The 26,756-nt window shown below is 38.2% G+C and overlaps 1 protein-coding gene and 1 long non-coding RNA gene across 4 annotated transcripts; one reads left to right on the forward strand and one right to left on the reverse strand.

Annotated features, from left to right (window-relative positions):
* The first annotated feature begins 14,722 nt into the window (after window positions 1–14,722).
* Window positions 14,723–15,994, forward strand: LOC145118754 (uncharacterized). Its single transcript, XR_013713436.1, has 4 exons — window positions 14,723–14,784; window positions 14,856–14,911; window positions 14,983–15,042; window positions 15,667–15,994. It is a non-coding gene; the product is annotated as an uncharacterized LOC145118754 (long non-coding RNA).
* A 3,296-nt stretch (window positions 15,995–19,290) lies between these two features.
* LOC145119256 (uncharacterized) lies at window positions 19,291–25,686 on the reverse strand. Of its 3 annotated transcripts, XM_079054879.1 has the most exons (4): window positions 25,316–25,684; window positions 23,392–23,523; window positions 22,347–22,561; window positions 19,291–21,683 (listed from the first exon to the last, which is right to left on the reverse strand). In XM_079054879.1, exons 3-4 carry the CDS (start codon window positions 22,531–22,533, stop codon window positions 19,417–19,419), a joined length of 2,454 nt encoding a protein of 817 aa, XP_078911005.1. In that variant the 5' UTR covers window positions 22,534–22,561; window positions 23,392–23,523; window positions 25,316–25,684; the 3' UTR covers window positions 19,291–19,416. The 3 variants fall into 3 exon arrangements, with proteins under 3 accessions (XP_078911005.1, XP_078911003.1, XP_078911004.1); XM_079054877.1 differs by having other exon boundaries at window positions 19,291–22,561; window positions 25,316–25,686; XM_079054878.1 differs by lacking the exon at window positions 23,392–23,523 and having other exon boundaries at window positions 19,291–22,561; window positions 25,316–25,686.
* Between the last annotated feature and the right edge of the window lie 1,070 nt (window positions 25,687–26,756).

The following is a 26,756-nucleotide window of genomic DNA, read 5'->3' on the forward strand; positions in this document are numbered from 1 at the left end:
TAGTACTCACTAGTCAGCAAGAGGGTGTTGTGATGCTACGGGGAGCCGTAGTACTCACTAGTCAGCAAGAGGGTGTTGTGATGCTACGGGGAGCCGTAGTACTCCCTAGTCAGCAAGAGGGTGTTGTGATGCTACGGGGAGCCGTAGTACTCGCTTGTCAGCAAAATGGTGTTGTGATGCTACGGGGAGCCGTAGTACTCACTAGTCAGCAAAAGGGTGTTGTAAAGCTACGGGGAGCCGTAGTACTCACTAGTCAGCAAAAGGGTGTTGTAAAGCTACGGGGAGCCGTAGTACTCACTAGTCAGCGAGAGGGTGTTGTGATGCTACGGGGAGTCGTAGTATTCACTAGTCAGAGTATGACGCAGAGGAGTTCTTAGGCTTGGGTAGCCTTACCGTTTGAGTCTTCAGAAGCCTGGTTGCCGAACCAGGGGTGAGACGGGGTTCTCCATGTCAGTTGGGAATTGATATATCCCCGGTTGAGTGGGGATTGTCGTAACCGGAAGGAAGTGGGGAGAAGGTGTGTGCTTAAATTCGCGAATCTTGGGTCATGATTTGAGTACCAAATTGGAATTGAGTGGTTCCAAGCCTGTTGTTGAATCAGACTCTCGAGCTTGAGTCTGGATTCGTTCGTGTGTTGAGTAGGCGAGATGAGGTTTCGGTTTTGTAAATGGGTTTCATTTTGAGGGATATTGATCTTCATCTGATTTATTTGACCAGAGTGGGTCAGTTCGTTGGTATGAGAATACTCGCAGGGCGGATGGAACCAGTGGGTGGAAGATGACTAAGGGTCGGAAGCGATACGATTTCAGATGAGTTGTAGCACTCGCTTGGGATAAAGCGAATTTGTGACTTGTGTGTCGCGATGAGATGAGATAGTCATCGTGAGAGGGAAGTCGGTGAGACGTTTTGGTTTGCAATGAGTAACCTTTGGAGGTTCATCTATTGGGTCGGGAGCTGACCTGGTGCTCAGTATTGAAAGGGAAAATCTGAGAGGAAGCTGGGGCTTATGTCTATGGGAGTCAGAGGATACTTCCAAGTGAGTGTGGTCTTTTCTTGTGTTTGAGGTCAGATTTTTGGGATTTATTCTTTTCGATAAGTTCTGATAGTTGTTCAGGCGGTGGGTCATTGGTGGGTTATGACCTTTCCATTCCACTTGAGTTCGACCGGGATCGATTAGAGAATCAAGGTTGATAGAGTGTTCTTAGAGTCTGTTAATAGATGAGAGATTAACATGATATTTTGCGAGGGTGGTCTGGCAGGGAGACAGACCACTGGAGTTTTCAAGTTCGGAATGAGTCAGATCGAGTACCGCAGCGACAGTTGGGCCTGTCCTTCTTCGGGGTCGGGAGTTCCTGTTGGGATCAGGTGTCTTTGGAAGAGATTGTTGTATGATAAGAGGTCCTTTCGGTGGTGCTTTTCGGATTATCGGTTCAATCTTGTGTTGATAAAGAGCGATTTCGAGGGCGAAATCTAATTCAAGTGGGGGAGAATTGTAACATCCTGGAATTTAAGTATATCTCTTTAATCCTTCTTCTTTTCCAAGTTGTCAAAATTAGCCCAAAATAGAAAATGGTGACGAGTGGGTACGCTGGACGTACTGAAGAGTACGCTGCGCGTACCCATGGGCGTGCCTTTGACACGGACTTTACCCAGGTACGCTGGGCGTACCATAGTTACGCTGGGCGTACCATAGTTACGCTGGGCGTAATGGGCCCAAAGTCAAAACCCTAAATAAGACATGAGCACTATAAAAGGAATGCTATGGCCTCCATCCCAGCCACCATTTCCAGAGAGTGGAACCCTAAAAGAGCTAACCTTCGTTCTAAACTTGTGTGTGGGTATTTGAGCTTGAAAGTGTCATTGTGTGCTTGTGAAGAAGAAGAGAAGACCTTGAAGAGGAAAGATTGGAGTCCAAGCTACTAGATCTGAGCTAAACTGAGTGAGGAGCTTCTCACAAAGGTAAAAAGCTTCAAACTTTACCACTCTTTTATTATGAACATCATATAGGAGCATTTTTAGGGTTTAAGTCCCAAAGGTGGAGAATTTTGAGCAAAGGAACTCCACGGACCTTGATCTACCCCATTTCAGTGTATTTTGTGTTGTAGATCCATAAAAATCCAATCTTGGACGTTAAGATTAAGTCATGCATGAGATTAGGGCTTAATGGGGAAAGAGGATATGTGTTTGAAGTGATTGGTAACCTTTACAGTTATGCAAAGGCTTAAAGGTTTCGACTTTATGGCTTAAGAGTCAGTAGAGTGCTTGGATCTGAGATATGAGCTTATGTCTTAATCTATTCAGACCAAAAATCATGAAAGTATGAAACAGGGACTTACGCTGGGCGTATTCCCAGTACGCGCCGCGTAGGGGGTCGAGTTCCCCGATTCTGGATGACCACGGAGTACGCCCCGCGTACAGAGCTGGTACACGCAGCGTACCTCCCTACAGTTGACTTTCGTTGACTTTTGAGGTTTGGTTAACATGTAGACTTTTGGACCATTAGAGGGGTAAAATGGTCTTTTAACCTTCTGAGAGAACATAGGAAGGGATTAGTCTAGCCTTGAGAGCCGTTATTGATTTGAGATAATTGCTTTATGTAATTAGGCGGGGGCTAGGTCATTGTTTCGAGTTCGGGGATATCGAGCACATGAGTTACAAGACATCATACGAGGTGAGTCTTCTCATTATACGTTACCTAGAGTGGTATTTATGTGTGACCGGAAGGTCTTATGTGCTTACTTGAGTTATGCATCTTATCTATGTGATATTATGCTATGTATTATTGTAGACCGGACCGGAAGGTCCAACGATATATGAGGCCGGAAGGCTCAACCAGACCGGACTAGAGGGTCCAACGAGCTAGACCGGACCAGAGGGTCCAACGAGCTATGGGACTGGAGGGTCCCGCTGAGATACATGGGCTGGAGGGTCCTACAGAGTGTAGCCTCGAGTGGTGAATTTGTTGTATGTGGTATTTTGGGGAACTCACTAAGCATTTATGCTTACCGTGTTATGTCATATGTGTTTCAGGTACTAGCGAGGATCGCGGGAAGGCACCGGCATGATTTGTACACACTGACAGAGGACTTTGTGTTTGAGATTCTGAGATATGTTTTAACATGATAACATTTTATACACTTGTGTTTTGAGATGATTATATGAGATATGTTATGTTTGAAAAATGAAAAATTGTTTTAAATTTTCACGTCGTTACAAGTTGGTATCAGAGCCTTGGTTTGAGGGATTCGGATACACCTTCGGGCATATGTGGACTCAAACTGAGGATTTGAGAAAAGTTTTCAAAAGAAACGATTTTTCCAAAACGAGTAAAAGATTTCAAGAGAAAGCAGAAAAGAGCAGTGTGTACAATCAGCCAACGCCCGAACGGTGATTTCCCAAAATACCCTTACGTTATGTGTTATGAGATATTATGCATGCTAGAGTAGGCTAGGTATTCATATTTAGGACTAGAGTGGCCTGATTTGTGATGCCTTAGCCCAGGAGTTGCTGCTATCTGTGATGCACTTTCGAGTATGTGCTGAGTGAGAGTATCCAACAGGAATCCTTTAGAGAGGGATTTGAGTAGAGGAGTAATCTAGGAGAGATACCTAGATGAGCATTTGTGGAGCCTATTGAGAGAGTAGTTAGATACCCGCGAGGGGTAGAGTTGCAGAGTTCGGTGATATCTTTTGAGTATGAGTAGAGCAAGTGGAATTATCACCTAAAGTGGGTTTTACGTGTTTATTCGATGCCTGAATGTTGCTTGCTTCGTGCTTTGTGGAATTTCCGATGATGGGAGTCAGCTACCTAGTGAACATGACGATATTCAGGAGGTAGATGACTGGTATCATAAGGAGTTTCTCAGCAGCTGATGGCGGAGAAGTGTGAGAACCTAGGAAGAGCCTAGGAAGTGACCTTAGTCCTGTCAGAATAGAGCATTTCGCTGGGGAGCGAGCACGCATGTTGGGATTGGTGATTGAGGAGGTTAAGCAGCTACTTAGGGAATCTTGGATGGTCCGTGTAGAGAGTATGGGTAGATGTGGCAGGTAGTATGGGCCTGTACTACTGAAAGCAGAGGACCCATACTCGATGCAGGGAGTATTCCGGAGGATCTAAGTAGCAGATCGAGAGTTGATGTCATGGTTCGAGTACCATGATAAGTAGCAGATCGATAGTTGATGTCATGGTTCGAGTACCATGATTTGTAGCAGATCGAGAGGTGATGTCATGGTTCGGGTACCATGATTTGTAGCAGATCGAGAGGCGGCCACATGGTTTGAGTACCACGACATGTGGCGGTTAGTGCTTCTGGTTTCACAGGTTATTCCGTGGTGATTGTCTAGACTGAGATCAGATGTGAAAGAGTATGGGGCCAGAGGGCCATGATGAACGAGTTTTAGTGGAGTATACCTTGAGAGGGAAATCGAGTTAGCTCAAGGGATTGTTGGTGAGATACCAGTTGGAGTCGCAAGACTTAGGGATGAGTAGGGATGGTGCGTTATGGAAGAATACGGTCTGGGCTGGGCGACCGGCCGATAGTGGAGATGTCACTTTCTGTGACCAGAGTGGTGCTAATTCCGTTTCCTGTGGGAGACGTAAGAGGTGTTGAGATCTCGGTTTCTGAGTTTGGGAGTGAGCCCTGTGGGATTGCACTGATGGCGATCTTCAATCAGAGTATATGGCAGTAGGTCTGCCGCAAGGTAAAAATATAGATTGAACAGGTCGTCAGTGGGGACTGAGATGGTCAAGGACCAGTATACACCCTATTTGAGTATAGTAGGGCATATGTTAGCTACAACGTCGGACGATCAAGAGGAGTATATCAGGGCGGTGGCTCTTATTGTCCTTGATGGGTATCGAGAGCGGTAATATGGGTTCTGCTCATATCATAAGTGACGTGATGGAGCGTTGGTTGAGGAGTCGAGGAGGAGGAAAATGATAGTTCATTATCTCCAGACTAAGAGTCAGGGTTGATACTGGACAGTTGGGAGGTCCGGTGATGGAATGGTGTGAGATTCTGAATGACTAGAGGCAGTCATGATGGGAGGTTCTGAGGATTTCATATGAGATTCGGGGTATTGGGAGTTGCTTGATCTCTGTCGGGGAGATCATCGAGCGTTGCATAGCACCTTCCAAGAGTAGGTGCGATGTTACCAGTGGAAACAGTCTGTGGGATAGATTGTTGGTGCGCGAATTGGTGACGGTTCGAAGCCTAAGTGGGGGAGAACCGGGTATTTTATTGAGGGGATCAGAGATTTGTTCGAGAACGGTTAAAGATCTAGATATAGAGACCTGCGGTGCGGGTTCATGAGTCCAGGGTTATTGGTGATGGAGGCTAGGTGCAGAGCGAGATAATGCATGTGGTATGTGTTTGAGAAAGGATGAGTGAATTAGAAGATTCTTTGTGGCATGTGCTTTTCGGGGTTAGCATATGTCGAGTTCGAGTGCGATTGGGTCGCTGGATTGCAGATGCAATAGCTGAGATTTACAAGTGATGGTATAGATTGTAATCTATACCCTCGGAAGGGCAACCGTTGATTCGTCAACCAATTTCAGGGTCGATATGAGTAGTTCCGTGTGAGTAATGATCAGTAGAGGGGGAGTTTCGGGTTTTCGACATCATGTTCTGAGCCATTGGCGATGCCTCTGTGTTTTCAATTGGGAGATGGAATACTCGGAGATTCGAGTGGTGCGAGAGGAAGGTGGGTTGTGAGATTCTGAAAGAGCAATGCGGTATCCGAGTATGGTGCCGTAGGTATGAGATCTGTGGTTTGGGTAAAACATCATGAGATTCTGTGATTGTGTACCGAGGTATCCGGGTATGATGTCCTTAATTCCAGATTATTTTGAGTTATGAGTTAAGAGATTATTTAAGAATGAGATTTGTAGTGAGAAAAGGAGTTTTGTCATGACGATTGCCGTCAGGAGTAGTGATTCTCACTTTTGGATGGTGTGTGCATCTATCTATGTTGGGCCGCGGAACATGGGTTAATGGATGCATAGTATGGCGTCGACTAGAGGATGAGACCGTGGGATGGTAAGAGAAAGTACTGTAAGGCTACAGGGAGCTGCAACATCCATGAGTTAGTATGAGAGGGTGTTGTGATGCTACGGGGAGCCGTAGTACTCACTAGTCAGTGAAGGGGTGTTGTGATGCTACGGGGAGCCGTAGTACTCGCTTGTCAGCGAAAGGGTGTTGTGATGCTACGGGGAGCCGTAGTTCTCACTAGTCAGCAAGAGGGTGTTGTGATGCTACGGGGAGCCGTAGTACTCACTAGTCAGCAAGAGGGTGTTGTGATGCTACGGGGAGCCGTAGTACTCCCTAGTCAGCAAGAGGGTGTTGTGATGCTACGGGGAGCCGTAGTACTCGCTTGTCAGCAAAAGGGTGTTGTGATGCTACGGGGAGCCGTAGTACTCACTAGTCAGCAAAAGGGTGTTGTAAAGCTACGGGGAGCCGTAGTACTCACTAGTCAGCGAGAGGGTGTTGTGATGCTATGGGGAGCCGTAGTATTCACTAGTCAGAGTATGACGCAGAGGAGTTCTTAGGCTTGGGTAGCCTTACCGTTTGAGTCTTCGGAAGCCTGGTTGCCGAACCAGGGGTGAGACGGGGGTCTCCATGTCAGTTGGGAATTGATATATCCCCGGTTGAGTGGGGATTGTCGTAATCGGAAGGAAGTGGGGAGAAGGTGTGTGCTTAAATTCGCGAATCTTGGGTCATGATTTGAGTACCAGATTGGAATTGAGTGGTTCCAAGCCTTCTGTTGAATCAGACTCTCGATCTTGAGTCTGGATTCGTGCGTGTGTTGAGTAGGCGAGATGAGGTTTCGGTTTTGTAGATGGGTTTCATTTTGAGGGATATTGATCTTCATCTGATTTATTTGACCGGAGTGCGTCAGTTCGTTGGTATGAGAATACTCGCAGGGCGCATGGAACCAGTGGGTGGAAGATGACCAAGGGTCGGAAGCGAGACGATTTCAGATGAGTTGTAGCACTCGCTTGGGATAAAGAGAACTTCGTGACTCGTGTGTCGCGATGAGCCGAGATAGTCATCGTGAGAGGGAAGTCGGTGAGATGTTTTGGTTTGCAATGAGTAACCTTTGGAGGTTCATCTATTGGGTCGGGAGCTGACCCGGTGCTAAGTATTGAAAGGGAAAATCTGAGAGGAAGCTGGGGCTTATGTCTATGGGAGTCAGAGGATACTTCCAAGTGACTGTGGTCTTTTCTCGTGTTTGAGGTCAGACTTTTGGGATTTATTCTTTCCGATAAGCTCTGATAGTTGTTCAGGCGGTGGGTCATTGGTGGGTTATGACCTTTCCATTCATCTTGAGTTCGACCGGGATCGATTAGAGAATCAGGGTTGATAGAGTGTTCTTAGAGTCTATTAATCGATGAGAGATTAACATGATATTTTGCGAGGGTGGTCTGGCAGGGAGACAGACCACTGGAGTTTTCAAGTTCGGAATGAGTCAGATCGAGTACCGCAACAGCAGTTGGGTCTGTCCTTCTTCGGGGTCGGGAGTTCCTGTTGGGATCAGGTGTCTTTGGAAGAGATTGTTGTATGATAAGAGGTCCTTTCGGTGGTGCTTTTCGGATTATCGGTTCGATCTATGTGTTGATAAAGAGCGATTTCGAGGGCGAAATCTAATTCAAGTGGGGGAGAATTGTAACATCCTGAAATTTAAGTATATCTCTTTAATCCTTCTTCTTTTCCAAGTTGTCAAAATTAGCCCAAAATAGAAAATGGTGACGAGTGGGTATGCTGGACGTACTGAAGAGTACGCTGCGCGTACCCATGGGCGTGCCTTTGACGCGGACTTTACCCAGGTACGCTGGGCGTACCATAGTTACGCTGGGCGTAATGGGCCCAAAGTCAAAACCCTAAATAAGACATGAGCACTATAAAAGGAATGCTATGGCCTCCATCCCAGCCACCATTTCCAGAGAGTGGAACCCTAAAAGAGCTAACCTTCGTTCTAAACTTGTGTGTGGGTATTTGAGCTTGAAAGTTTCATTGTGTGCTTGTGAAGAAGAAGAGAAGACCTTGAAGAGGAAAGATTGGAGTCCAAGCTACTAGATCTGAGCTAAACTGAGTGGGGAGCTTCTCACAAAGGTAAAAAGCTTCAAACTTTACCACTCTTTTATTATGAACATCATATAGGAGCATTTTTAGGGTTTAAGTTCCAAAGGTGGAGAATTTTGAGCAAAGGAACTCCATGGACCTTGATCTACCCCATTTCAGTGTATTTTGTGTTGTAGATCCATAAAAATCCAATCTTGGACGTTAAGATTAAGTCATGCATGAGATTAGGGCTTAATGGGGAAAGAGGATATGTGTTTGAAGTGATTGGTAACCTTTACAGTTATGCAAAGGCTTAAAGGTTTCGACTTTATGGCTTAAGAGTCAGTAGAGTGCTTGGATCTGAGATATGAGCTTATGTCTTAATCTATTCAGACCAAAAATCATGAAAGTATGAAACTGGGACTTACGCTGGGCGTAATCCCAGTACGCGCCGCGTAGGGGGTCGAGTTCCCCGATTCTGGATGACCACAGAGTACGCCCCGCGTACAGAGCTGGTACGCGCATCGTACCTCCCTACAGTTGACTTTCGTTGACTTTTGAGGTTTGGTCAACATGTGGACTTTTGGACCATTAGAGGGGTAAAATGGTCTTTTAGCCTTTTGAGAGAACATTGGAAGGGATTAGTCTAGCCTTGAGAGACGTTATTGATTTGAGATAATTGCTTTATGTAATTAGGCGGGGGCTAGGTCATTGTTTCGAGTTCGGGGATATCGAGCACGTGAGTTACTTGACATCATACGAGGTGAGTCTTCTCACTATACGTTACCTAGAGTGGTATTTATGTGTGACCGGAAGGTCTTATGTGCTTACTTGAGTTATGCATCTTGTCTATGTGATATTATGTTATGTGTTATTGTAGACCGGACCGGAAGGTCCAACGATATATGAGGTCGGAAGGCTCAACCAGACCGGACCGGAGGGTCCAACGAGCTAGACCGGACCAGTGGGTCCAACGAGCTATGGGACTAGAGGGTCCCACTGAGACAAATGGGCCAGAGGGTCCTACAGAGTGTAGCCTCGAGTGGTGAATTTGTTGTATGTGGTATTTTGGGGAACTCACTAAGCATTCATGCTTACCGTGTTATGTGATATGTGTTTCAGGTACTAGCGAGGATCGCGGGAAGGCGTCGACATGATTTATAGACACTGACAGAGGACTTTGTATTTGAGATTCTGGGATATGTTCTAACATGATAACAGTTTTGAGATGATTATATGAGATATGTTGTGTTTGAAAAATGAAAAATTGTTTTAAATTTTTATGTCGTTACACTAGTGGCTTGTCACCGAAGATCATGCATAAAGAGATGGATGCGAGTTCATTGTGTTTCACCGGAGCAACTTGCAACAGATCTGATACAGGGAGGTGCTACTGGTCGTGAATGTCACAGAGCATAATCGAGAGGTGTAGGAAGGTGGAGGTGGTCGGAAAGTCATAGATCTGAAAGATCCCGTGCAACATCGGTAGGAAAATCAAACATCTAAAGACTGCCGGAAAATCACAGATCTAGAGGCCGCCGGAAAATCACAGATATGGAGGTTGCCGGAAAAAAATGAAGTTAGACGTCGAGAGTGGCAAGGTAGTGGTAGAACAACAACAGTGGAGAGAGGTGAAGGCAGTCTTTGATAAGTATATTTTATGAATGTACTAAAATGTCGTAATTCTGTTGAAGTGATGTATAATTGTCCAAGAATGGCACTACTTTGATGAAATGTTGAACATTATGTGCAGGTAATCATATATGACTAAAAGTGGGCGAAACCTACAAGAAAAACATGCAAAAAGAAGGCTAACAAACATGGGAGACGAATTGCTAAATTAATGAAAGAAATGTTGTTGGGAAAATTGACCACTCGTCAATGTTTTGATCATATCGTACGCTATGGAGCTCCGATTGACTTGATTCAAGAAGTTTCGAAAACTAGAAACAATTTCCCACAACTTTCGTGTTTTGTGTTTTTTCTGATTCTACCGTTTTCATCACCAAAAGAGGCACCAAAGATGAACGACGTCCTATAACGCGTCTAAGACGCCCCCTAAAACGTCTACCCGTTTTAGGCCATTTTCAAGTGCAAATCAAGGATGACAGAAGGCATGTAAAACGTCCCGAAGGACGCCCAGACGTCCTATAGGACGTCTAAGATGCCTACTAGGACGCCGACGCGGAAAAATACCCGAAAATCAGTTTCTCAGCACCTATTTAAAGGAGATTTAACCCTAATCGATTTTGGACTTCTCCCCTACGATTTCCCCACTTTTGGAGGTATCCAAAGACGTTCAAAGCTTCTCCAAACATGTTTTTGATCATTAATTTCTGAATCCAAGACGAGAAATTACTAAATTCATTATCATTCAACGTTTGAAGATCGTTCAACCGACGGATCTACATCAATTCAATCAAACTCCAAATTTGATTATTTCATCCCCAAGGTTTCATCGTTCCATAGTTGATTGATCATTAGACTTCATTGATTTTATGATTTCAAGTTGGTTTGTGAATTTTAGCATTAATTCCATTGTTTATATTGAAGTTGTGTGTTTTGTTAATCATATGGAAGGCTAAACCACCTAGGTTACTTCCGGGAACGTTGTAGGATGTTAGGATCAACACGTTTTGATTATTACTTTTATTCTAGTTAATTTCAATTACTGTTTCATTCTTAAAGTTATGATTTTTACTTATACTAATTGGAGTTGGGTTTTTCTTATTGTGTGATATTGCAACTAAGATAGTGTATTGTTAATTCACTAATCATTCTGAATTCAAGTAGTTTAGGAACTAAGATAATCAGTTGAACCCACATACATTATTCCGAATTTGTAGTATTATATACTCAACATTGTAATAGGTAATCGTAAGACATATTATCTCCAAACCACTAGTTGTTCCTAATCCAATTAGACATAGGGAGTAAGACAACTAGTTGGGATAACATATTGTGTGCTCAAAATTATTTGTTTTAAGTTAATCAACCTTACTTATGTCTAGGTAATTAAATTGGAATTTAAGGGAAGAAAAACGTGTAAGTCCAACAATCTAAACAACTGAACCGGAATTATCTTGTTTTTTTTCTCATTGATAGTAGTTTGTTTTAGTAGTTATTGCATTACCAAGTTTTTAGCTTTTTCATCAACTTTTAGTTTAAATAATTTCGTGACAATTGCTAGTAGTTTTTCATTAACTATTGATAGCTTCATTTTATTTACTTCTTTTTATAGTTTATTTTAGCATATTTCATTCGTATTTTAGTTAATTTCCATGCATATTTTCCTTTTTGTTATTTTTATGACCATTTTGGGTACTTTCTAGTTTCTTGAGCATTATTGCAGATTTTTTGGAGGCTAGCAGAGCAGGATTTTTGGGAGGCGATTGGACTTGAAGAGAAATGGGGATTTCATGCTTGAAGGCGTGGAAGTGTTGAACTTTAAATTTGAAAGACACGGGAGAATTCTTGAGTGTGCAAGATCGATGTTTGGGGAGTTTGCGGAAGTTTTGAGTGATGTGGAGAGACAATTTGGGCTCAAATTGAAGAAATAGTGAAGAAAAATGGGCTAGAAGCTGATTGGACTCGAACTGGGCCAATTGATTAGCTGTGTGGGCCCAAGACTTGAAGAAGCCCAAAAATTTCCGTCGAAGTCACGCGGCCCGCGTAAGATTCCCCGCGGCCCGCGTGGATTCCTGACAAGGGCAATATCGAGATTTTACTTAGAGCTCTATATTGGGAAGGTTGGTGTGCCTCTTCAGCCTTATCTTGGAGGTCCGATTTTGATACTTTCTCTCTGGAGTTTGGAGCACTTTTGAAGGCCAAGAACCCTCAAGAATTTCACCATTTCATCTCTTAATTCTTGCTAAATGTTTGGTACAATCTTAACTAACTTTGTTTCCTTGAGTTTAATCATGCTTGGCTAAACTAATCTTGGTTGACTAATCTTGGTTGACTTTTGTTGAATCCTTTTAACTAACTTTGTTTCCTTGAGTTTAATCATTACTTTTATTCTAGTTAATTTCAATTACTGTTTCATTCTTAAAGTTATGATTTTTACTTATACTAATTGGAGTTGGGTTTTTCTTATTGTGTGATATTGCAACTAAGATAGTGTATTGTTAATTCACTAATCATTCTGAATTCAAGTAGTTTAGGAACTAAGATAATCAGTTGAACCCACATACATTATTCCGAATTTGTAGTATTATATACTCAACATTGTAATAGGTAATCGTAAGACATATTATCGCCAAACCACTAGTTGTTCCTAATCCAATTAGACATAGGGAGTAAGACAACTAGTTGGGATAACATATTGTGTGCTCAAAATTATTTGTTTTAAGTTAATCAACCTTACTTATGTCTAGGTAATTAAATTGGAATTTAAGGGAAGAAAAACGTATAAGTCCAACAATCTAAACAACTGAACCGGAATTATCTTGTTTTTTTTCTCATTGATAGTAGTTTGTTTTAGTAGTTATTGCATTACCAAGTTTTTAGCTTTTTCATCAACTTTTAATTTAAATAATTTCGTAACAATTGCTAGTAGTTTTTCATTAACTATTTTAACACAAAGTTTGACAACAACCTCCTCGTGGATTCGACCCTTACTTACCCTAGCTATCTAGTGTGTGTGAGGTTTATTTTTGACCGAGACAACGACCTCGATCAAAATTTGGCGCCTTTGTCGGGGAGATTGTGCGCTTAAACTATTGTCACGACACGAAACAACTCGTACTTCTTAAAAAAATATTTGGGTAAATCTGAAAGGTAACTAAAAATATAAGGGTTTTTTACATATTTTATTTGTTTTATTTATATCTAATTCATTTATTTATATTTTACTAAGACTGACAAAAAATCTAGGCGAAAAATAAGAATATACAAACTAACCACACATCAAATTTTAATGGATTTTTAAACAAATGATAATTAAAGAATTAAGATAATCAATCGAGTATATGAGATCTAAACAAGCACACGATACGAAAGTAAATTATAGGGAAAAATGCCAAATAAATACAAGGATGCATAGCGGTTGGGCTCTACATAAAGTGTTTATTCCACTTTGATGGAATTACTTTGTCTAGTTGGTTACCAGTCGTATATGATCCACAAGAAACACTAAAAGCCTATATTGTTAAGACTTCATACCTTGTACAAAATTGTCTTAGTACAATGAGATCAAACTAACACAGTCTCATGCACTTACAATGGTAATTTAGAAGCTATCATTAATCTAGATAATACAATTTGAAGTATGTAAGTATAGTGATATCTAATCTTTTATGAAAGATATAAGGAAATGATTATACATTTATCTTCGTTGTATCCCCAAAACACATGTATTACATAACATTAGATTGAAGCTATCATTCATCAAGATAATACAATTTGAAGCATGTAAGTATAGTGATATCTAATTTTTAAACGGTTTGTAAACATTTTAAGAATTTCAGGTATTCAACCATAATCCAGCCCATTTAATTAAACATGTCAGATGATTTGACCCATTTAATTAAACAGGTTTGAGATCTCAACCCAACTTGCTAATTACTAATTATTAATTACTAAGTTGGGTTTGGGTTGGGTTGGGAGTGCCAACCCTAGATAAAGGTGGATGATAGAAAGTGTTGATAAAGACAACGTGTTACTCAAAAGAAGTGAAGACTAGGGATTTCAAAATTAACAAAATGGAGCAACTGGAAACATCTTATAGTTAAATTTGTTTGCATATTTGATCATAACCATATGGTGCTAATATGACCAGTGGCGGACCTTAGTGGGGCATTTGGGGTCCCGGACCACTGCTCAATTTCCGGCACGCAGTGTAAATTATTTTATTTTATTTTTGGGTTTTTCTATTAGGTGCACCCGCTTGAAGTATGAGGGACACCCCTACTAAAACAGTCTGCGTCCGCCACTGAATATGACATTCATGTGGACTTTATTTTTTATTTAATTCTTATTTTATTAAACTTGAAATTTAGTTTAACATAAAACAATAATTAATATGTATATTTTTATTTATTGAAAACTTAAAACTGATATTATGAAAAAAAAATCAAATAACCATTTCCTTCACCAGCATTACCCTCATCAATGTGCATCACCCTCATCAATGTTGTCTACATGATTTCATAACCCGTGAAAGCTTTCATCTTAATGATCTTATGCATAATTTTTTGTTTATTTAACACAAAATCCTAACGAATTCATGGTGCTATATGATGGTGGTGGTTGTATTGATGGATGTAATGTGCACAAAATTTTGCAAGAAGGATCATGTTGACCCCACATCATACTTATAACTGATTTATTTATGTCGCAAAAACACATTAGATTACAATTTATACCAAAATGCCAACAATGTGGCTAAATATTGACATCATCTTATGTATAAATGATAAATAATGCAAGTTAAATACTAGATAAATTAACAATCTTGAAAACCCCATTTTTATTTTGAGAGAAGTGTTCTTATAAGATTGGACTGTGATGTTCTATCACCAAATGACATTCTTTGTAACTCTTGACTTTCACGGTTTCAACTTTAGAACTGCACCGCCCATCTCCATCTTTTCATTTTCTTATGATAATATGATCGGACTCCGAGTGTTTGCCTTTTCACACAAGGCTTGAGAACCTAAAAGATAGAATGTATGATGCAAGATTATCCTAAAACATTGCCTCCATCAGCAAGAGTTGGATTTACTGTAAGTAAAGTGATTATTCCATCAATTACAGTGTTGCCATTCTGACCATCTTTTGACTTGTTTGGTGACAGATCCATGGCTTGCATATGCACCTGTGAAGAACAATCCTGATGATGATGCTGCAAAGGTACTACACAAATTTATTAACACAATATTCCAAGGAGTATTTAAATTAATTACTTTATATAAAAATGATAGGTGCCTAACACTTCTGGAGAAACAGCAGTTTACAGATCTAATAGCGTGATTCTAAGAAAGGTCAGACAAACTAATTTGATAATTATCTAGATATATAAGAGTTATTTACAGTTTTGGTCCCTGGGTATAGCTGGTTTTTTTCAAATTTGGTCCCAAAAGTTTTCTCTTGTAATTTTTTTCCATATTTGACGTTTTTGGTAATTTACCAAGTAAAATTATCATATTTTTGTATGACCAAAATTGCAAAAATCAGCTATACCCAGAGGACAAAAATGTTGCAAGAACCTCAAATAAGGACTAAATTACTAATAGAACTTTTTGGGACCAAAAATGTAATTTACTATAAAATTAATAATCATAGAGTAGATTACATTTTTGGTCCTTTAGTATAGCTTATTTTCTGCAATTTTGGTCCTTAGTTTATGTTTTTGTAATGTTTTTGGTCGGTGTCATAATTAAAATGAATCTTTTGGTCCCTAACTATAGCTGATTTTTTTCGATTTTGGTCCCAAAAATATACTCATTTTACTTGGAATAGGGGCCAACAACATTACAAAAACCTCCAATAAGCACCAAACGACAAAAGAGAAAACCTTTTGGGACAAACATTGCCAAAACTAGTTATGCTCAGGGGCCAAAATGTAATTTACTCTAATAGAATAATCTAATTTTTTTTTTCTTCAGGCGGGTGTTAAGATAGATGATCCAGTTTTAAAAGTGTTTAATGGCCAAGAGGTGGAGGTTTGGTTACGTGTTGTGTGGAAGCCAAAATGGGCTGTTACATTTTCTGATGTTAAAAGGAAAGTCAAAGGAAACAACAACTCTGTTTCATAATGCTCTTATTGAAGATTTGTCACTGGATGGAACACTTGGAAAAATGCTACAGTGAATCAGGGAAGCACTGATTGAAGCCTTGAGGCAAAAATCTTTGCACATTTTATATCCATATCAACTTAGGTTATGTTTGGCACACCACAACTAGCTTACTTTTTTATTTAATGTCTGTGGGGCATCCCTGTGGCGCTGATATGGTGTTGATGTTGACTTTTTTTTATTTAATTCTAGTTTTATTTGATTTTAAACTAATATAAAATAATTAACATTTATATTATATTTTAATAAAACACTTAAAATTGTAATTACTCTTGAAAAAAAAAATAGAGAACCATTGCCTTCACCAACATCATCTTCATGATTTCATCACCCCAAAGTACTTCGTCTTCTTCACAAAACATTCGTTTCAGATTTGAATTTTGTTCTTTTCTATTTATTTATTTAGGGATGAAGATGAAGGTAACTGCAGGTGGTGGGATAGATATGAAGACGACAATGATGACAAGTTAATGAAGATGGTATGATGGTATCTATGGTTGCTGTTGTTTGTTTGATTTTAATTTCCCTCACCATCAACTCTAAAATTGTGAAAAAAAAAAACAAAAACAAAAAACAAACAAACAAACTAAACCCTAATACAGGTTTCTTGCATTTGATGAGGGAAGGTTGCATATCCAAAATTTCGTATATGCATTCAAACATTGAGTTTCCAATGTTTCATATATTTGGATTATCCTATTTTATTTTTGGTTTTTGAAAATTTTTCTTCATGATTTTATAATCGTTCGGATATTTGGATTAAACAATTGGAGAGACTTTATAGATGTATATTTCTAGCAGTTTTTTATATATGTTTTGAGTATAAAATGGATAATTCAAATCCGATGGCTTCTAATCCCATATATGAAGTGAGATCTCAAGCAAATAAATGTGTACACGGTTGATTTATGTTAAAAAGAGTCATCTATTTTTTTTTCTTCAAGTTACATTATTCTGTATTATGTCCAAATTTTCGGAAAAGTTCGAAAATTTCATATACAAATTTGGACATCAAAATCTGTTATCCTAATTATCCTAAATTTTCAGATATGTAGCTTTAAACCCCCATAGAAACAACAACATAAGGGTTTTAGTAGGGAAGTGTTGAGGTAGACTGATTATTTTCAGCCGATGTCAAACTTCAAAGAGTCATGGATATTTTATGAAAATAATTTCTGGATGAAACTCAAAATCCTTACATTGAATTCATGGAAGTATATGATGGTGGTAAGCTTCATTTATTCAGGTATATTTGTACATTAATACTTGTTAATCTCTCACCAATATTCTGTAGTTGTGCCAGTTTCGTAATTGGTATAGGTGAATTGTCATAATGTACAGTTCTCAAACTAAGGATGACTTCAATGGCACCATGTTACTCGCGATTGCCATGGATTGAACAACCAAAACTTTCATGTTGTGTTTAAATGGAGTTGGTCGAAAAAATATTTGGGAGTTGGTTAAATTCATTTCTTCCTATGACAACATTCTACTTTGAAAAATATACCCCAATATATGATGTTGTTTAAATACAAATCAGTTTTCACTGCTATAATGTTATAGATTTTCAAAGTATAATGCCTTCATAAAATAAATGAAAGTATGATGTTGTAATAGAAAGAAGTGAAAGTGAGATGCCATAATACACAAATAAATGAAATTATATTGTTATTTCTTACATTTAGCCCAATAACATTGTACATTTGGCTCGACCCTTCCTAACCATACAATTGAAACTACAATATTCTAATAGAAAGAAATGGAAGTATGACGCTATAATAACATATAAATGAAAGTACATTGATATTGATTGCTTTAATCTTAATAACGTTATATATGGTGGACATTTGAAAGTGTTGACAAAGACAATAACACATTGCTTGAAGAAGTGAGGATCATGAGTTTTAAAATAAACAAGGTGGAGCAGTTGGAAAAAAAAAATCCTACACTAAACCCGAAAAGCACTCCTTAAAGCCATGAGAGGTTAAACTTTCTACACATTTAATATATATATTACTTTGTATCTATCTGCATTAGCCCATTATAAATATCATATTATCTTGTATTATTTTTTCTGTTTGCATTTTTTAGTAAATTTGTAGCCTTTATTATATTTGAATTGGACAATTAGTGTCTCTAAGAGATGTATAGTTTTAGTGGCTTTTTTCTTTTACTAAATGACAAATGAAGGAAAGAGGATAAAAAGATAAGTGAGGTTGAAGGAGGGTTGATAGTAAAGGAGTAAACATTATGTTCTAATTGCGTATTTTAAGGTATATTGGAAAAATTAGCTATAATCAAGGAATAAAATGTTACAATAACCTCAAATAAGGACCAAAATTGCAAGATGGAAAAATAAGCTATAATCATTGGTCCCTATTCAAAGTAAACGAGTAAACATATGTCCCTGTTCAAAGTAAAATAAGTATAGTTTTATGGCAAAAAGTGGAAAAAATAAGATATAACTAGGGATTAAAATAGTCATTTTGCTTGGAACAATGACACAAAATGTTACAATAACCTCAAATAAGGACCAAAAATGCTAAGATTATCTGATGTTAAAAGGAAAATCAAAGGAAACAACTCTGTTCCTCAAAAATGTACTTTGGTCATTAAAGGTCGTAATGTTCTTATTGAAGATTTGTCACTGGATGGAACCCTAGTTAATCGATTCAGTTGATGATGCTGAGGTGTATGCCTTCTCACACGACACCTAAGAACCCAAAAGATAGTTTGCAGCCATTTACCCACCATGTGAGTAGAAAATAGAATATCATACGAAGTAAAAACTCAAAACTATCTATAAAGGAACTAACTAAATTTTCTGCGTTGCTTTTTAATTTAGAATCATCACATGATTCTCATAATTTACAACCTTGGATAGAGATTTCACAGTTAAATTTGGAACATTGGTAAGTCATATGTTCCATCTTTTAGGAGGACATGGGTCAAAAGTGCAATTTCAAACGGTATCTATTACCTTTTAATCTCAAACTTTACTTTCTCGAAAACTTGTTCATCTATAGTCATCCAGGGGCCATGTGCTGCAGATACAATAGAGAACTCAATAATAGAAATGATAAACTCGAGTAAATTACACTTTCAATTTCCATTTATAACTTCTTTTGGGGGGGGGGGGGGGGGGGGGGGGGTAATTTTCGGTAGCTCATTTATTTTGGAATAGTGATGCTAATCATGTTTTCCATTGCGAAATGTAATGGAAGTGCAATTACTATGATATCTAATGGATTTACTGTTACACCATTACTAAACAGGTTGTTCGTTTCAAACAAAATTGATTTGTATCAAACTATTTTTTTCCACAATGGTCCGGTTCGGTTTCCAATTTTTTTTAGTGTACCTCTAATTTTCATTGTGTTTTTTTATGCTACGAATGTATGATTTTTTTTAGGATATCTTATTTCATACAAAACAGGGAAAATGGCCACCCATGGTGTTGGTGGCAAATATATTGATATGGGGGACTTAAAAACCCCAACCAAATTACATTACATTACATATTAGAAAATAAGAAATCAAAAATAAAAACTAGTTGACAAACTACGTGTGTCTAGCCTTTTGCATACTTGAAATGAACACAGCCACTTTCACATAAACCCAATCTTTGAAGCTGTCATAAAACTGAAAAAATGCACGTCTCCCTCGACGGTTGAGAAGTAAAGCGCCACATGCTATCCAAAATCCAGTAGCAAAACCCATTCCCCCACCAATATAAAACCATCCCCAGAGTTCGAATTCATCATCTGTGTCTTCCCCATCACCCTCACTTTTACCAATCACCGATGTTGCATCTGATTCTTCATCTCCAGGACAACTTTTGGTAAGAGGAGGTCCACATAGACGTGCATTTCCATTGTATCTTGAAGGTTCAAAGGATTGGAGTTGAGTGCTGGTTGGGATTCTCCCAGACAAGTTATTAAATGACAAGTCTAGGTAATTCAGTAAACTCATAAAAGACATGCTTGATGGAATCCGCCCTGAGAAATTATTTCTGGATAAATCCAAAGTCAAAAGGTTTTTCATCTCACCAATTTTCTTTGGAATCTCTCCAGATAGAGCATTCATTGAAAAATTCAGGGCAATCAAGTCTGCAAGATTGGTAATTTCATTTGGGATTTGTCCTGTTAGATTGTTGCTGGACAGGTCAATGGTCTTCAACAATTTCAGAGTGTTAAAGAATTCACGTTCATCTCCTTGCCACTGAATCATTGCATGGTCAACATATCTCCCCCATCCATATGAAGTATTGTTTACAATTTTTTGAAAGTATACATCTTGTGAGAATCCTCCTTGGTGAAGCATGCTCGTAAGATTACTCAAACATGAGGGGATGCTTCCATGGAGATTGTTCATTGCCAAGTCCAAAACATGAAGATTAGGTAACTGACATAACTGTAAAGGGATGGTTCCAAAGAAGTTGTTTGATCTCAGGATAAGAACATACAACCACGATAAGTTTTTCCCTATCCAGACAGGCACATTACCAGAAAACTTGTTGGCCCCCAAATTCAAAGAGATTAAACTCGTGCAATTTTTTAAGGACAAAGGCAATTCTCCGGAGAAGTTGTTCTTGTATAAATACAAGACTTTGAGTTGTATCAAAGATCCAACAGAGGGAGGAATCCGTCCAAAGAGATTGTTGTGTCCAAGATTAAGAACTTGTAGTCCTTTGAAACGCCACAAACAGTCCGGGAGTTGTCCGATTAATGAGTTATGAGAGAGGTCAAGAAATGATAATAACCCATCAACAATTTGGCATATAAACGAGATTCCTCCAGAAAACTTGTTTCTGGAAAGATCTAATGATGCCAAAGTGGAAGCAACATCCGGTATTGGACCATAAATGTTGTTGGAACTCAAATCTATCACTGAATAATGTTTGGCAAAATTTGATAATAAATCTGGTACGTTCCCGCTAATGTTGTTGGAAGAGAGATTCAGATATTCTAATTGAGAAGGCCAGCTGTCCCAAAACTCTAGAGGAATTGTGTCTGAAATTCCAGAATTGGAAAGATCAAGATAGGTAAGATTTTTGAGTGTCTGAATCCATTTGGGGAAGAGAGGCCCTATATTGGAAGAGCGCAGATCAAGATACTGAAAATAAGAGATGTTTGACAAGTGATCTGGGGAAGGAACTGTAAGATTATTAAAAGAAAGGTCAAGAGTTCGGAGCCTGGGTAGTTCCCACAGTTTCTCACTTATACTTCCATTTAAGTGATTATGAGATATGTCCAAAGTACCGAGGGATGAAAACTTTTGGATGTCATCGGACAGTGACCCTGTAAATTGGCTTCCCGTAGCATACAAGGATTGTAATGAAAGGGATGTGCATCCAGACAAGTTGTTGAGAAAAACAGGAAATTTGATAACAGCAGAGTTGTCATTGAAGTACAACTGTTCCAAACTACAGAGGTTACCAAGATATCTGGGTATTCCATCTAACCTGTTGGTTGAGAGATCAAGAAGATGCAGTTTATTACTGGTTAATGGGAACAACCAACGATACATGGATGAGGTGAGATTGTTGTCACTGAGATAAAGGGTATGAATAGATGAAGAAGAAGAGTTGAGAAATGAAGAATATGGATACATGACCTGTGACAGTTCACATCCATCTAACCTTAATTCAAATAGTTTTGGGAGACTTGAAATTGCATCTACCCAATGATCTGCTTTTGCTAATGAAATCCCATCCATATCAAGTTCCTCCAAATGAGAGAGATGAGACAACCACTCTACCTTTTCAACCCTACAGCCTCCAACATATCTAAGGGAAAGCACTTGCAAGTTGGTGAGGTTTCCAAACTCTGGTGGAATGGTTCCATAAAAAGAGTTAATAGAAAGGTCAAGGGAACTTAACGCAGTCAAGGAACCAATAAAGGTGGGAATGGTTCCATTAAGATTATTGCCACCGAGGTTCAGGTAACTTAATTTGGTCAAAAAACCAATGAAGGTGGGAATGGTTCCATAAAGAGAGTTCCCGGAAAGGTCAAGAAAGATTAATTCTCTCAAGGAACCAATTGACCTGGGAATGGTCCCATTAAAATCATTCGAGCCAAGGCTAAGGTACCTTAATCGAGTCAAAGAACCAATTGACCTGGGAATGGTCCCATTAAAATGATTCCAGCCAAGGTGAAGGTACCTTAATCGAGTCAAAGAACCAATTGACCTGGGAATGGTCCCATTAAAATCATTCGAGCCAAGGCTAAGGTACCTTAATCGAGTCAAAGAACCAATTGACCTGGGAATGGTCCCATTAAAATGATTCCAGCCAAGGTGAAGGTACCTTAATCGAGTCAAAGAACCAATTGACCTGGGAATGGTCCCATTAAAATCATTCGAGCCAAGGCTAAGGTACCTTAATCGAGTCAAGGAACCAATGAAAGTGGGAATGGTTCCATTGAAAAAATTGAAGGAAAGATCAAGATGATACAAGTAGGTTAAGTTAAGCAGTGAATGGCTTATCTCACCTTCAAGCCAATATCCATTGATATCAAGCCCTGTGACATGACCTGTTTGGTTGCTGCACGTGACTCCTTTCCAGTTACAGCAGTCATCTCCTTCAGCTGTCCATTTGGAGAGATGTTCATCAGGGTCATGAAGGCAAGCTTTGAAAAGAAGGAGAGCATGTCTCTCATCATCCAAACACTGCTTCATATCATTTCCTCCTGCTGCTACCAATTGGCTGCCAGTTGTAGTCACAAGGAGTAGCAAGAGAAGTGAGATAATTATAAAAACACAAGAATTCATAATGTAAATCAAAATCTTAATTGCTGATTTTTGGTTTGTATTGACACATATATCAACTGCCCCCATGAGGGTTTATATAGTCTCCACTGTGAAGATGAATGATTATAAGTGGGTGACCATAAATTGTGTGGAATTTCTTTCCCCAAATTAAACTTCAAAGACTTGCAAGTCTTGGCAATTTGTCTTTTATTATAGTAGATATCTTTTCCCATCTTCTGATATGATATTGTTTGGTATATGATATAAATCCCAAAGTGTAAAACTAATGAAATCTTTCAGTCAAATACAAATCTACCAGTCAAAACAGTAATGATATTATTTGGGCCTAACAATCTAATCATGACTATGAAATGAAGTTTTGTCACTTGAATTAACTAAATCATGAACTTATATCAATGAAACCAAGTGTATCCATTACAGATTAATCATGGTCTTTTCCATTGTTAAAATTGATATTTAAGATAACACTACATTAGTAATGACTCCACTAAAAACACATTACGATGATAATTAATACTACAACTTTTGCAACGTTTTTTGTCCATATTCCAAATAAAATGACTATAATTAATATCAGCTATACTCGATCGGGGACCAAATATAGTCATTTTAACTGAAACATGGACCAAAGCATATCAAGAACCAAAAATAAGGACCAAAACTGAAAGTTTCAGCTATACTCAGGGACCAAAAACGTTTTATTTTAATTGAAAATAAACATAAGATGCACATACAGAAGCAGTTTTATTTTGCAGCAATTCTTACCTTCTGTTTACCTAAATTAAACTCCTGTCAATCAAAAATCACATATTAAAGACTCCAATTCTGCCACTGTGTTTTCTGATCAACATTTTGTAGCTTCTGAAGCTCCACTCCATTCACCTTTAGCACTTTGCACTACTCATTTAGAAAATTTAAGAAAATCATGTTACTAATATTAATCAGAAAGACAAAATATTGATGTATTAATTATTATAGTATCCTACTTTCATAGTTTGCTACCTCTTCATGTAATACAAGGGGTATGTTGGTCATTTAAAGACATCCAGGATAATACTTTTTCCAAAAAAAAGAAGGCGTTAAACAGGATACAAATTACTAATAATAACTACTGAAATGATCAACTTAGATTCTGCTTCATACAGGTATGTAGATAACTAGTTCTTAACTGATATGAGTATTATTATATGAAAATTTATTTTTAATCGTGTATTGAATGTAAAAAACCGTGAAAGTATAATGATGTTTTAGTTACTAAACCTTAATTGAGATGCTCATTACAATATGATAGATAATTTTCTTTGTACATGCATTAATTTAAAAAAAAAAATACATGAAAGTATATTCAATAAAACTTTCATTTTACTCTCTATGATAGCTGTTATGTTAGAAGAACACATTAAGTAATTAGTAATTAGCCTATCCATCAACTAAACTACGTAGCTTCTCCAGTTCATATTTCAATTTTTTTTTTATAAAAAATACAAATTGCAAAATATCACAAGATGAGAAAAGATATCTATAATAAAGACAAATTCCCAAGACTTGTAAGTCTTTGAACGTATAATTTAGGGCAATTAATTCCAATTCTGTAACTATGATTTTTCTTATAGTCTTGTTCTAATTTCATGGAAATTAAGTATTGATGGAAATATTGTATGCCCCATATAAGTGGCCACCAATTTGAGACCACCCTCATGGGCCCAGAAGCATGTTTGGGCCTTCTAACACAGACCAAGAATTACTTTTTGTGGAGCCCACTTTTAACAATTCTCATCACATCACTTTTTTATGTATCTTTGAAAATATCACAAGTTTGGAAAAGATCTTGATAATAAATACAAATTGCCAAGACTTGCAAGTCTTTGAACGTCTAATTTGGGGCAGTGTATGATAACTCTTCATCTTTAATTTGTCTTCTAGTTTTAGGTTCTAATTTCATGGAAATTAAGCATTGTGTGTTCCACCCATTTAGAATCATTCATCTTCATGGAGACTATATAAACCCTCATGGGCCTGTTCATATAGACATCAACACAATACTAAAATGTCTTAATAGAGAATAAATGAATATACAATATTGCTATAATGAATGTACATTGCTATTTCTTACATTTAACCCATTTGCATTTGACCAAATGTATGATCATCAAAGTCACAATACAAATTATCACAAAGTGTAGTAGATTATGGTGTTAATGAGAAGCCGAATACATTTGCTCTCATCCAAAACAATCGATCAACTTAACCCCTGGTGATTTTAGCATTTACCTTTTCTAAAAGCTAACTTTGAAAGATATCATCAACAACACTAATTCAACTGCAATCAAATAATATTATGTTGCACCTACTCGTGCAGCTAAATCCATTTGTTCATTGCTGTGTACACAAACATTAGCTTAACATTGTAGGCACAATCAACCAACAGAACAGATGATCATAAGGTAGCTGGAAGAAAAGATCAGATAAAGACCAGAACACGCTCCATTTTTACATTTATGTTATTCATAACTGAGAAATAAAACCCATCGATCAGTAAAAATCAATAGCCTTTTCCATGGCAAAGCCCTGAATTTGCAGGTTTTGCAAAATAATATAAACTCACAAGTTTGTCTCCTAATCTAACAATAGATTAGATGCACATGAACAATACCCAAAATGATGCAAGAATACAGAAGTAGGAGATCACCTAGGCAATGATGTGTGAGGAGGTGACGATGATGTGTGCGTGGTTGCTCTGCTACGATGCTCTGATTTCGAACCCTCGTTGACTGATTTTGATTCTAGAGGGAAAATGGTGTATTGGATGGCACATAGATCTCACGATCTTATCTGGATCTTGCGAGCATAATCACAAATATTGTTTCAAAATAAGATAATTTCTGATGTACGATGATACGAGCGCGATAAACAAAATCACAAATATTGTTTCAAAATAAGATAATTTCTGATGTACGATGATACGAGCGCGATAAACAAAGCTTGTCCAGTCATACAAGAGCTGCCTGTTTGTGACCTTAGAATTGGGAATTTGGTCTAGAATGGTAAAAGAAAGGTTTTTTTTCACGCTAAGTATAATAATGACTTTTATCATTTTCTCTAAATCCAATATACACTAAATTGTTAAATTTATAAAGGCCTTAGGGTATTAAAAAAGGAAAAAGAATATCCCGAACTTTTACCATACTTATGAAAAAAATTAAAAATTATGTCTTCTTTTAATAGAAAAAACAAGAAATCAAGTAATTTATTCATTTTTGGGATATTACCGAGTTAACTCTAATTCAATGGATTGATTTGTTGAACCGAATGTCAGGTGAGTATACTAGATGCTTAGGTGGCTGGTAGGGTTATATTGAAACCCAATGCACCTTATTTGATGATCTCGACAACCCTAAGTCGTACAAGGAGGAGGGAAAATGGAACCATCTTCTTTTGTGGGAATTTGAAGCGCATGAAGTGCAAATTGATCAGTTTGTCATTGTGGAAGGTGTAGGTGCACTTGTGGATATCAATGTCCAAAATGGGTTTCGTGGATTCCAATGATGTAGACTCTTTGGTTGCCCTAATTTAAGGGCAAAGGAAGTAAACTTTGCACATTTTAATAATGATTTTACTTTTAAAGAATGTAATGGTCTAACCTACTTGATGAAGAGAAGAATTTCAAATATTTTTCTTGGTGTTGGAATTATATTCCTTAATGATCGATAGATTCAAGCAGAAAAACAATAAATGAAGCAATAAAGAACACAAGAATGGTTTGAACGATGTCGAATGATTAAACTTTAACACCTCAGAAGAGCTCGATGAAGAACTTCTACTGTAGAGGTGCTTAGGGTTACAACGCAAAACATAATCAATGACTAGCGTACTAAGGCATACATGCATGCACTATATATAATACGTAACCCTAACTATAATCACGGTTGGACAGGCCCAATACTGGATATACAAAAGAATAGCCCATAACGCAACACATAATACCCAACAATCTCCCCCTTTGTGTCAATGGAGCCGAGAGCTCACTTCAGTTTATCTGCAGCAGACTTCTTGATAGTCTTGAACACACTCGGTATGATGGCTAAAAGAGTTTGTCGAAAAGTGATGTACCACCGAAGCATGTCTGTGAA

This window comes from Lactuca virosa, chromosome 6, assembly GCF_052849685.1.
Source record: "Lactuca virosa cultivar CGN04683 chromosome 6, Lactuca_virosa_CGN04683_v6, whole genome shotgun sequence".
In the NCBI taxonomy this organism is placed as follows: domain Eukaryota; kingdom Viridiplantae; phylum Streptophyta; class Magnoliopsida; order Asterales; family Asteraceae; genus Lactuca; species Lactuca virosa.

What these genes read in the sequence shown, in the direction of transcription:
- LOC145119256 (XM_079054878.1), bottom strand. Translation starts at nt 22,533, where the DNA reads ATGAAGCAGTGTTTGGATGATGAGAGACATGCTCTCCTTCTTTTCAAA.